Source organism: Vicia villosa, linkage group LG5 (genome assembly GCF_029867415.1).
Source record: "Vicia villosa cultivar HV-30 ecotype Madison, WI linkage group LG5, Vvil1.0, whole genome shotgun sequence".
Classification (NCBI taxonomy): Eukaryota; Viridiplantae; Streptophyta; class Magnoliopsida; order Fabales; family Fabaceae; genus Vicia; species Vicia villosa.
The window spans coordinates 168,086,126-168,097,842 of record NC_081184.1 but is presented as its reverse complement, the minus strand read 5'-3'; the positions used below and the strand labels follow the sequence as shown (position 1 = coordinate 168,097,842).

The following is an 11,717-nucleotide window of genomic DNA, read 5'->3' as shown; positions in this document are numbered from 1 at the left end:
TTTTGAAAAACGGTTTTAGAAAATCTATTTTCAAAAATACAAAGAAAAAATTCATTTTTTTAAAGCTGAAACAAACTGGCCCAAAATCAATTATACCAAATTCAATTATGTTAGAATCAATTCTGTCCACCGCGGATACAAACACAATAAAGAGAAAATAGACCAAAGTTAGATGAGTTTTATTAATAAATTAATTACCAAAAATGGACACCTCGACATGTCGCTTTAGACTAGAAAGAAGGGTATGTTTGGTAATACCTTATTCCAAGGGCATTTCTGATTAGGTCCTTTCTAATTTCCACTCTCTAGACTAGACTCCACTCTTCTTCTTGTGAAACACTTTGATTATTAACGTCGTTCCCAATTCCTTTTTCTCCTCTCACATCGATTTTCCATTTATCGCCAATTTTCGATTTTGCTTCTTCTTGACTCCAATTCCATCAATAAGGTAACTAAGATTCCTTTCAATTATTCAATTTTAGGGTTTTCATTTATGTGAATCGGAATCACGATTGTGTTTTTTTTAGGGTTTTTCAGCGATGAAGATTGAGGAATTGGATGATGCAGAGTGTAGTAGGGATGAAGAAGAGAATTTGGAGAGACAAATTGTTAGGGTTGATGCGAAGAGAGCGTTGGTTGGTGCAGGTGCACGGATTCTGTTTTATCCTACACTTTTGTATAACGTGCTGAGGAATAAAATGGAAGCTGAGTTCAGATGGTGGGATCAAATTGATGAGGTTTTGCCTTTTCTGTATTTTAGTGATGGGTTTTTTGTTTTTGTTGTTTTGATTTTGATTTAGTGTATGTTTGGATTTTCATCAAGTTTAACAAAATCGCGTCAAGTGACCACGTTAAGCAAAAGCTCCATTTTCCAGCTTCCCATTTTCCACGTTGAAAGTGCCTCGGGACGCGAGAATGTCACACAAACGTAGTTCCAAACATATGCTTAGTGTAATTTGGAAGTGAAATTGCTTTTCTTTTTTTTTTTTTGCTTAGAATGATTTGTCGATGTTTTGAAAATGAATGACTAGTTAGGGTGGCTGTGGTATTGAATGTTCTTTGATCGATAGGTGATTTTGGCGTGGTTGTTGTTAAATTAAACACTTGTTTGTTGTTACTTCTAGTTTTTGTTGCTGGGTGCAGTACCGTTTCCTAAAGATGTTCCTCACTTGAAGAACCTTGGTGTTGGCGGTGTAATTACTTTGAATGAACCATATGAAACTTTGGTACCATCTTCATTGTATCGTGTAAGTGTTATGCCCTTTTTCTTGAAGTATGTATTTTCTTTGCACTTTTTGAGCTAATTGTGTGTTACAAAAACAAAATGACCTATTTTTGGAGTCTCTGATGAATGCGTGCAAGTATATCTATTTTGTTTGTGTATAATTAATACATGAAAAATGAATTTTTGCATTACCACGATAGTTTCTTATGTCTTTGCTATTTTTAATTTTGTTTATGACCATTTCTGATTGCTTTGTTTGTTTGCTTGATTTGTTTTAGGCTCACGGGATCGATCATTTGGTAATTCCCACAAGAGATTATCTCTTTGCTCCCTCATTTGTGGATATCAACCGGGCTGTGCAGTTCATTCATAGTGGGTTTTTTAAATTTTGTTTAATTTTGGGAAGGGGTGTAAATCCATCTATCAATGTGGTTCTTAGTTATGTTTTGTGTCCTGGAAAATAGTTTTGCTTGTGTGGTTTATCTTACTTTTGTATTTAATACAGATAATGCTACTTGTGGTAAAACAACTTACGTTCACTGTAAAGCTGGACGTGGGAGGAGTACAACAATTGTGCTTTGTTATTTGGTAAGCTCCTGATCTTTCTGATTAAAAGTTGTGGCACCAGTCGAAGCTTTGAGGGGCTGATTGATTACCATGTATTCTATTCCCGTTTTTCAGGTTGAATACAAGCACATGACTCCTGCGGCTGCCCTTGAGTATGTGCGGTCTCGAAGACCTAGAGTGCTACTAGCACCATCACAGTGGAAGGTATACCCAGTTTTAGAATATTTATTTATTTATTTATTTTTGCTCTTCTACTTTCTAGAAGGCCAATGACGCAATATAACAATTGTTGTGCTTTTATGGTAATGATTTATTTCCTAGCATTCAGTTTTTGTATAATCTATGCATGTATTGTATGCAGGCTGTTCAAAGTTATAACAACCAAAGACCTTCTCCTTTACCACAGGCTGTTCAAAGCTATAACAATCAAAGACCTTCTCCTTTACCACCATCTCCTTCTGGAGACACAGTTCTCATAACCAAAGATGATCTTGAAGGCTATCATAGTACGTCTGATACAAGTATGGAGCTAGCTATTGTTCCTAAAGTTCCAAAGACTAAGCCCATGATAGCACGGTTATCTTGCCTTTTTGCATCCTTAAAAGCATCCAGTAGTAGTGTTCCAATGACAAGGCGGCTGCCAGTTTCAGAGTCGCGTGCTTGCTAAGCCAGCTTGACACTCATGTGTCAAGCATGGTGGCCTGTACAGAAGATGGTTATGAAAATAAGTGAATAATTTCCCACGAAGTCGGTACAATTGTGTTTAAGAGAGGGTGCGTAGTAAGAAAGAGGGAAGATGATGTTTACTCGTTAAAGAGGAACATCATGTAGTTATCTACTTAATCTTGTACATATATTTTTTCCTTTTGCGTGCTTGTAAATCCAAGTGAAATCTTTGTTCATGTTTAAAACATTGGTGTGAAATCAACAGAATTGTTGGTTGCTAAGGGTGTCTTGTCAATATTCGTGCAGTTTCTTTGCACTTGCCTAATTTGTACCAAGGCTCAGCAGGCTGTTGCAAATTGGCTTATCCGTCTTGTCTATTGCTTTAGTTTCTGCTGTACTAGAAATAACAGCCAACTAAACCGTAGGAAGCAGAATAGAAGTAAGCTACCTGTTTTTTTTTCCCATTTATACTGTACTTGACTGGTATACTAAAATGGTATAGTACAAGAACTTGTTTTTTTTATGTGGTATTTTTTCGTTAGGTGCGGGTTTTGCTCTTCTAAATCAATTAACAAATACGAGCTAAGTACACAGTTAAGCCTGGAATCATTAATGTTTCTGTTGTGTTTGGATTAGGGTTGATCAAGACCCGCAAGCGGGTCCAGAACTGGCCCTACTAAACGGGTTTTAATAAAGGATAAAACTTAAGTACAATTCTTTAGGTGTGGTTTTTATTATTTTTCAATAAAAATATGACAAATATACTTAAATATTATTTAGTGTGTGAAAATATGAGAAATTTGTATATATGTAAGAGGAAATTATACACTTGTCATATTTTCATTGGAAAATAGTAAGAACCACACCTAAAAAATTGTACTTAAGTTTTGTCATTTTTATAAATGGGCTGGTCAATATGGGTTCAAGGGTAATGCAGCCGGAAATATATTTTTGGACGTACCATTTGCATAAAACACAAACAAGCAAATTTGGTTCTACTCTACAGTCAAATAATTTTTTTTCCAGAGATACATTTCTGGGAGTTTGATAAAATAAATTGCGAATTAACTATTACAAGAGAAATTTGGAGATGTACCTCCGGTATATTTAAGCGGGGAATTTGGAATACTGACACCTTTGCATCTCAGATTATTTCGGAGAAGTGTCTCCGGAAAAATCAAATATGAAATTGCTAAAAACAACCACATGCATGATAAGAGTTTATTTCCATTTTTTCCCCTTAAACCCTTTTCAAAAATCTATCCATTCTCAATTAAGTTTTTCACTCCAAATCTCCATAAATTCTTGTGTTTCATCAAATCAAAAGGAGCTAAAGGAGTTGAAATTTAATGTAAAGTTCAATCATTTCAACTCTCATTGCTCACATTAATATGGATTTGAAGCAAAAAAAGTCACGCAGTAACCGCAAGTGTATTTTTCGGATTCTCTATGAATTCATTAGATAGAATATGCATTTTTCAGAAATTGTTTGTGCTTATTTTCCAGCAATATTTTTTTGTTATGGATGATTCTTATTATTTTATGTTTTTGCTTTCATTAGGTATGGTGCATCTCGATGCTATCACCAAGCCTATTGTGTCTTAGGATGCTTCACATGTAATGTGAAGGTTGTAGATATTGGAAACCATTTTAAAAATAAACAAGAGTATGAATTCCGTGATCACATGCTATAATGGATTCGTGAAGAGACATTCAAATTGGGGTTTGGTGTTGTGATTAGAGGTTGCTGATGGAAAAATGATCAAGGCGGAGTATATTGTGGAGAAATTATGGGCTTTGGCTAATATGCATAAGGATTTTCCTTATGCACCATGCATAAGTCTATATAAGTCATTGGATCATGTTTTTAATCCAGTATTGAGTATTGAGTGGTGAGTATTAAGTATTGAGTAATAACAATTGATGTCTAGAATTTGATCTAATGATCCAAGGGTCCATAATAATCTATGCACGGTGCATAGATTTTTATCTATGCACGGTAACTGCACCCGAAATTATGGATTGCATTGAATGCTATAATAAATGTTTCTAGATCTATACGTTGCTGTTATTATACATTACATAAAGGTGTGCGGGAAATATCTTGCTTTATTGAAATATGTTGAAATAGAATTTTGGACCTAGTAAAGGAGTAAATTGTTTGTGCTTGAACCGATCAGGTTAGACACATTGGAAATACAACAACAAATCGATTTGAGTGTGTTCATGCTTGTTTGGAGAATAGGTTGGAAAATAACAAGGGTGATTTCTTTGCGGATTGAGATTCTGTGAACCAAATGATACAAAACTAGCATAATGGGATACAAAAATCATTTGGTCGTAGTATCACAGTGTTGGAACACATGTTCAAAGACAACACTCTTTATTCTTAGTTGGTCGGCAACATATCTCGATAAACTTTAAATTATATTTTTCACAAAGTCAAACGAGCTCATAATTTAGGTTCCAATAGCTCAAAGTGCGGTTGTACATGTGTGAGAACCTATGGTCTCCCACGTGCTTGTGTTATATCTAAGAAGGTGAAACTTGATAGCCCGATACGAATGGACAAATTCTCCAATCATTGGAAAAGACTCCGTTTTGATGATGATGGTATCATGAAAGACAATAAATTGAATATCCTCATCTTGACTGAATGATAAGTGATACAAGAAATATTTTTAAAAGCCGATGACAACACGAAACTCCAAATCAAAGAGCAATTGAGGAAGATTACATTTCGGGGGACCACAAACTTGAATCCACCCTCTTAACCGATAAAAACAAAAAAAAAAGCACCTAAAAAGGCCGAACCTACACCGAGTGAAAATTCAACAATGCATAGCCCATCATATTTTGAACATGTTGATAAACTTTTTCCTGATTCACCAACTTTGAAATCTTAAAAAAGTATTTTCAAAAGAGTTCGTATTAGAAAACCACCTCCTTCACCGCCTCCACCAAAAATCTCATTCATTTAGGAGATGCCAATTTTTATGCACAATTACATTGAATGGATCGTCAATGTCAAGGGTGACAGTAACTGTGATTTTTTGACTGTTTCAAATTTACTCGATAAAGAGAAGATGATCACACACTTATCCTCCATACTCTTATCCAAGAGTTAAGGATCAATACATAATTATACACACGGGTGTTCGGGAATAAAGAAAAAGTTGAAGAGATTTATCACTCTCTTGTACCTTGCATTAGTGGACTTGGATCCTAGGATATATGGATGCGCTTTCATGAAATAGGTCATCTAATAGCAAGTGCGTATTGATCTTACAAGATACCATTTTTCATAAACCTTTGTACCACTGCGCATTGCTCCACCTACAAATCCAAATGATTGTATCATCTATGTTGGATGAGTTTCAAATCCACGATATTTTGTTCAAATTTATTTGAAACGGGAACACCTTATACCACTTACATCACCGGAGTGGACGTCTCATTATACAACAAAAGTCAAGACTTCGTCGGATCAATTTGTTGAAAAGATGCAAGATTTTACCAAATTGAGCAAGATTCAAAGAAAAATAAATAAACAAAAGTCAAATGGGTACCACCAATAATTGTAGATTTGATAGGTGACAAGTGTTTATGTTCATTTTAGTAGTTTTTTTTAAGTGATATTGTATTAATGTATTTTGGTGTCTATAATATATATATATATATATATATATATATATATATATATATATATTTATATATATATTGAAATAGGCCCAAAAAAATGCATTGATTACATGTTTCTATCCTGTTCTTTTTCTATTTTGTTATGCCAAGGAAGGTTTTGGAAATATATTTGCGGAGTAAACGGAGGTTCCAGATTTATATTTTTGGAATGTGTCTTGGTACAAGATAGGGTTTGTAAGGTCCATATTAATCTCCCACTACTATAAATATAAATCACTTGTCATATTGTTTCATACCAAACACAAAAAATCAAAATGAACATCATTTGGCATGTTAGAAATGTTCACTTTACCGACGATACACCAAAAAGAATAATTTAAGATCAATGAGTACACCTATTATGGACTAGCCCAATTGTCCCAAATTGGCCCAACCCATTAGTTAGCGTGAAGAGGCCCAATTAGCGTTAGGACACTCTTTAGAGCAAGGAGAGGAAGAACTTCCCCTTCGACCTAGAAAGACTCATCAACAGGTCTCCCATAACACAAGACTATCCGAGCACGCCGGGCCTCCGTCCCTGCCAACAGTTAGTTCCCCTTGCTTGGCTAATCACGAACGGTTCCATTATTTCCTATAATCTGGGCCCGAAAATCACGTCCAAGCCCATAAAAATAGGACGACCTACCACCTCAAAGAGAACATTATAAATAGCCATCTACTCCTATAAGGCAAGGTAATCCAAACTTTGACTAAAACTTCATACTTTCTGTTGTACCTTTATTTTCTCTTTTAATTTGGCATCGGAGTATCTTGCAGGTACAATCCCTTTTTTTCTCATCCATCACCGAATATCAAGCTGTTCGTTACTGGCCACCTGCTCTGCTCAACCCGAATAACATCCCTCTGGAAGATCTGCAATACACACTGCAGAAGCTTCTACCATATGGAGACAATCGCAATGTTATGAAGATTGAATACCACTCGCCATCCCTTGACAGGGAAGGGAAGCTTGAGTTCAACAACCATGAGCTAAATACGTCTGAAGGATAGAAAAACACTTAGAAAGGGGGGGTTTGAATAAGTGTAGCTTTAAAAACTTGACAGATAAAAATAAATTGCACAGTTATTTTTATCCTGGTTCGTTGTTAACTAAACTACTCCAGTCCACCCCCGCAGAGATGATTTACCTCAACTGAGGATTTAATCCACTAATCGCACGGATTACAATGGTTCTCCACTTAGTCAGCAACTAAGTCTTCCAGAGTCTTCTGATCACACACTGATCACTCCAGGAACAACTGCTTAGATACCCTCTAAGACTTTTCTAGAGTATTCTGATCCACACGATCACTCTAGTTACAACCTGCTTAGATAACCTCTAAGACTTCCTAGAGTATTCTGATCCACACGATCACTCTAGTTCCTTACAACTTAATGTAATCAATTCTAAGAGTATTACAATTGCTTCTTAAAAGCTATAATCACAAACTGTGATATTTCTCTTAACGTTTAAGCTTAATCTCACTAATATATTACAACAGCAATGTAGTGAGCTTTGATGAAGATGAAGATTCTGAGCTTTGAATAGAACAGAGTTTCAGCAAGTTAATATGAGTTGTTTTGTTCAGAATCGTTAACCTTGCTTCTCATCAGAACTTCATATTTATAGGCGTTGGAGAAGATGACCGTTGAGTGCATTTAATGCTTTGCGTGTTCCGTACAGCATCGCATTTAATGTTATACGCTTTTGTCAACTACCTCGAGCCTTGTTCACGCCGTGTCTACTGACGTTGCCTATAATAGCTTTTAACGTTCCTTTTGTCAGTCAGCGTAGCTTGCCACTTGTACTTCCTTCTGATCTGATGTTTGTGAATACAACGTTTGAATATCATCAGAGTCAAACAGCTTGGTGCAAAGCATCTTCTGATCTTCTGACCTTGAAGTGCTTCTGAGCGTGATACCATCAGAACTTCAGTGCTTCTGATCTCATGTTCTTCTGATGCTTCCATAGACCCATGTTCTGATTCTGCTTCGACCATCTTCTGATGTCTTGCCAGACCATGTTCTGATGTTGCATGCTGAACCCTTTGAGACAAAGCTTCTGAGCGCTGAATTATGCATACTCTTTATATATTTCCTGAAAAGGAAATTGCATTGGATTAGAGTACCATATTATCTTAAGCAAAATTCATATTATTGTTATCATCAAAACTAAGATAATTGATCAGAACAAATCTTGTTCTAACAATCTCCCCCTTTTTGATGATGACAAAAACATATATAAATGATATGAATTTGCGATCAGAAAGAGCAGACGGAAAAAGACAAATTACACAGCTATAGCATAAGCATATGAATATGTCTCCCCCTGAGATTAACAATCTCCCCCTGAGATAAATAATCTCCCCCTGAAATAAATACTCGAAGAACTTTAATAAAAGACTTCCCTGATTATTTCGGTAGAGACGATCACATAAGCTTCTGTCTTCAGAGAATTCATAGCTTCTGACTTCTGCTTCCATTGGACAGCTTCAGAACTAGAATTTCTTTAGATCCCTAGAACACTCACAGCTTCTGATTTCTGCTTCCATCTAGGACAGCTTCAGAACTTGAATTTCTTTGATCTTCAGAACATTCACAGCTTCTGATTTCTGCTTCCATTTAGGACAACTTCAGAACTTGAATTTCTTTGATCTTCAGAACATTCACAGCTTCTGATTTCTGCTTCCATTTAGGACAGCTTCAGAACTTGAGTTTTCTGGATCTTTAGAACATTCACAGCTTCTGATTTCTGCTTCCCTCGGATAGCTTCAGAGCTTGAATTTCTACCAACATCACTTCATGCTAGATTTGTATCAGAACATTGTTGAATGTACCAGAGCATCATCAGAGCATCTCTACATCCTGAAATGTTACAGAACAAAAACTAAACGACAAAAGTCAGCATGAACGAGTCAGAACATAAAATGTATATTAGAACACATGATATGTATCAGAGCCATATAGGCTGAAATAATGTATCAGAGCAAATAGAATTTTGTCAGAGCAAATAGACAAATATGGATCAAATTCTATTATCAGTGCTTCTGATTTATTCTTCTTTCTTGCTTCTGATTTCTGAAGCTTGACAGCACTCGGCTTGCTTCAGTTTCCATGAGCTTATTCTTTTTAGAGAATAACACTTCTTATGGTTTTGCTTCTTGTGTTTGCTTTGAAGATTCTCTTCACTTCTTTATACCTGCAAAACACTTGAACCATATAGAACTTGCAGTTCTTGTTAGTAAAAGCAACTGATTAAATCAAATCATTTATCACATATTTCTCCCCCTTTTTGTCATATCATCAAAAAACAAAAAAGATGCAGAGACAAACAAAACGAAACACACGGAGGAAGAAGATGATTTCATTGAAGTTCAAACAGCAGGTACAGAAGTACATGAAGATAAGTAAGATCAGATGCACAAAAACAGATGCAACGAAAAGAAAGAAACAACACAGACTCAATCTAAGATGGCCCTAGCCTTGACAAGATCTTGGCCAGCATCTCTTGAACCTCATTGTTGTGTCCATCTTGCCTCACCATGAAAGCTCTATACTCAGCATTGAGTGAGCTTTGCTCATCCTGTCTCTTCTGAATTTCTTCTAGAGTCCTTGTAAGACGAGAAGATTCATCAGAAGAAGCTTCAACGCTTTCAACCACAGGAATAGCAACTTGATCTATAGCTTCCATGGATAGATCATTTGCAGGGATGTCCTCAACAGGATCTGATTCAGCAACATGATCTTCAACATCTGCTTCTTGCATGGAAGCATCTCCATATTCTGCAGCAGGAATTTCCGAGTCTCCATTCTCAAGTGCCTGAAGAATGGCAGCTAGATTCCTGGGAGCAGAAGGACCTTCAACTTCTGGTGGGTCAACAACTTCTGGAATGACCAAGCTTGGGTCTTTCTCCGAAGGGTTTTCCCTCAGATAGTCAAAGAGAGTCTTGAAGTCTCCGAGCAGAACAGGATAATCAGGAATAAAGATAACGATATCCCTGCATGGATTTGCTTCCATTTCAGCAGCCAGTCTTAATTGTTCCATCTCATCCAAGAAGGGTTTCTCTTCCAACAGATGTCTTCCTTTGAGACTAGCAAACCAGAAGTCTTCATAATTCCTCAGAATTCCACGAGGCCGTGGGGCAGCAGCTACACAGGCTTCCTGAAGTTCTAAAAACAGAGCATCTGATTCTCTGCGAAAGATCCTCCAGAAGTTCCGCATAGCAACATCATTCAATCCAGAACTTTCAGCAATTCTGAGAGTATCAAAGATACTTCTGAGATTCCTCTTTATGTTTTCAAAAACTACACCAATAGGATATACAGGGCGGAATTTTATTTGGGTTTTTGAAAAGGCAGGGTTGGAAGTGAAGTACGGATGAGGTTCTCTATCCAACCTATAAGAAGATTCTGCTTCAGTATCAGAATCTAACACTACCACTTCAGCTTCAGGACGAGGCTTGGGAGTGTAGTTGCAATCACGGAGCAGCTGCTCATGTGATGCAGAGGTTGGAAGAGGAGAATCACAAAGATTGTTTTGAGAGGTGGAGGGAGTATGTTCAAGGGTGGCATTGAGAGAAGGTTGAGATGGAAAGAGAGTTTGAAGGGGTGGTATATCCAGAACAGGATTTATGGTAGGTGGAGAGGAAGGAATGGTTATAGGAGAAGATGGAGGTGTAAGAACATGGACAAAGACAGGTGATTCTGATGTGGCTTTTTCTGGTTCAGGTGTAGGGACAACCTCTATTGGTGCAACTTCTGAACGAACAGCAGGAACAAAATCAGGTTCAGAAATGCATATACCTTTGGAACCTCTCAGAAAAGCTTTGGCCACATCCTCAGTCTTCTTCTGCTTCTTACTCTTCGGCTCTTCAATAATCTTTGCTTTGCCGCTAGCGATTTCTTTCCTTCTGACATATGCCAGAACTTCTGGTTGATTCTCAGCCTCTTGAGAGACATTTTCTTCATCAGACTCTTGAAGAATCATCTTCCTTTTTCTTGTTTTCTTCTTCTCAACAGCTTCTTTCCCTTTCTTCTCAAACTCATCAGAGACAGACTTAGCAACCTTTGCAATGACCTCTTTAGAAACATCTTGTTTCTTAGAGACAGCAGAAGGATAATCATGTTTTCTTTTAGTCCTTTCTTCCTTCTTCTTATTTATTTTCATTGGAGCACCCTTCTCTTGATTTTTGAGATATTTATTTTCTTCTTGTGATAACAGATACCTAGTTTTGACTACAGGTACCTCACAGTTGAAGAAGGTTTCAAACTCAGCAAGAACAGGTGCTCTTCTAATTCTTGTATCAGTAAGAGGTTGAGGAGTCTTACTGATAGTCTTAATTACTTTCATCTTCTTCAAAGTGAATGCATTCAGACAAGCCCCAGATGTGACAGCAAGGTCTTTCACAATACCTTCAGATTCCAAGCTTTCAACAATCTTTGAATGCACCAAAAGATTTGAAATAATCCTTCCAAAAGGAATGATTGTTCCACCTTTTTCTCTGAAAGCGTTTCTGGAATCCTTTACTGCTTTCCACAAGTGGTTGAAGATGATGTAGATCGCATCAACCTTCTTCCC

At 36.8% G+C, this 11,717-nt stretch overlaps 1 protein-coding gene across 2 annotated transcripts; it reads left to right on the top strand.

Annotated features, from left to right (window-relative positions):
- The first annotated feature begins 277 nt into the window (after positions 1 to 277).
- Positions 278 to 2,981, top strand: LOC131603803 (phosphatidylglycerophosphate phosphatase PTPMT2-like). 2 transcript variants are annotated; one of them, XM_058876239.1, is made up of 7 exons: positions 278 to 448; positions 538 to 737; positions 1,125 to 1,247; positions 1,504 to 1,597; positions 1,731 to 1,813; positions 1,907 to 1,996; positions 2,154 to 2,981. In XM_058876239.1, exons 2-7 carry the CDS (start codon positions 540 to 542, stop codon positions 2,457 to 2,459), a joined length of 894 nt encoding a protein of 297 aa, XP_058732222.1. In that variant the 5' UTR covers positions 278 to 448; positions 538 to 539; the 3' UTR covers positions 2,460 to 2,981. The 2 variants fall into 2 exon arrangements, with proteins under 2 accessions (XP_058732222.1, XP_058732221.1); XM_058876238.1 differs by having other exon boundaries at positions 280 to 448; positions 528 to 737.
- Positions 2,982 to 11,717: the final 8,736 nt, after the last annotated feature.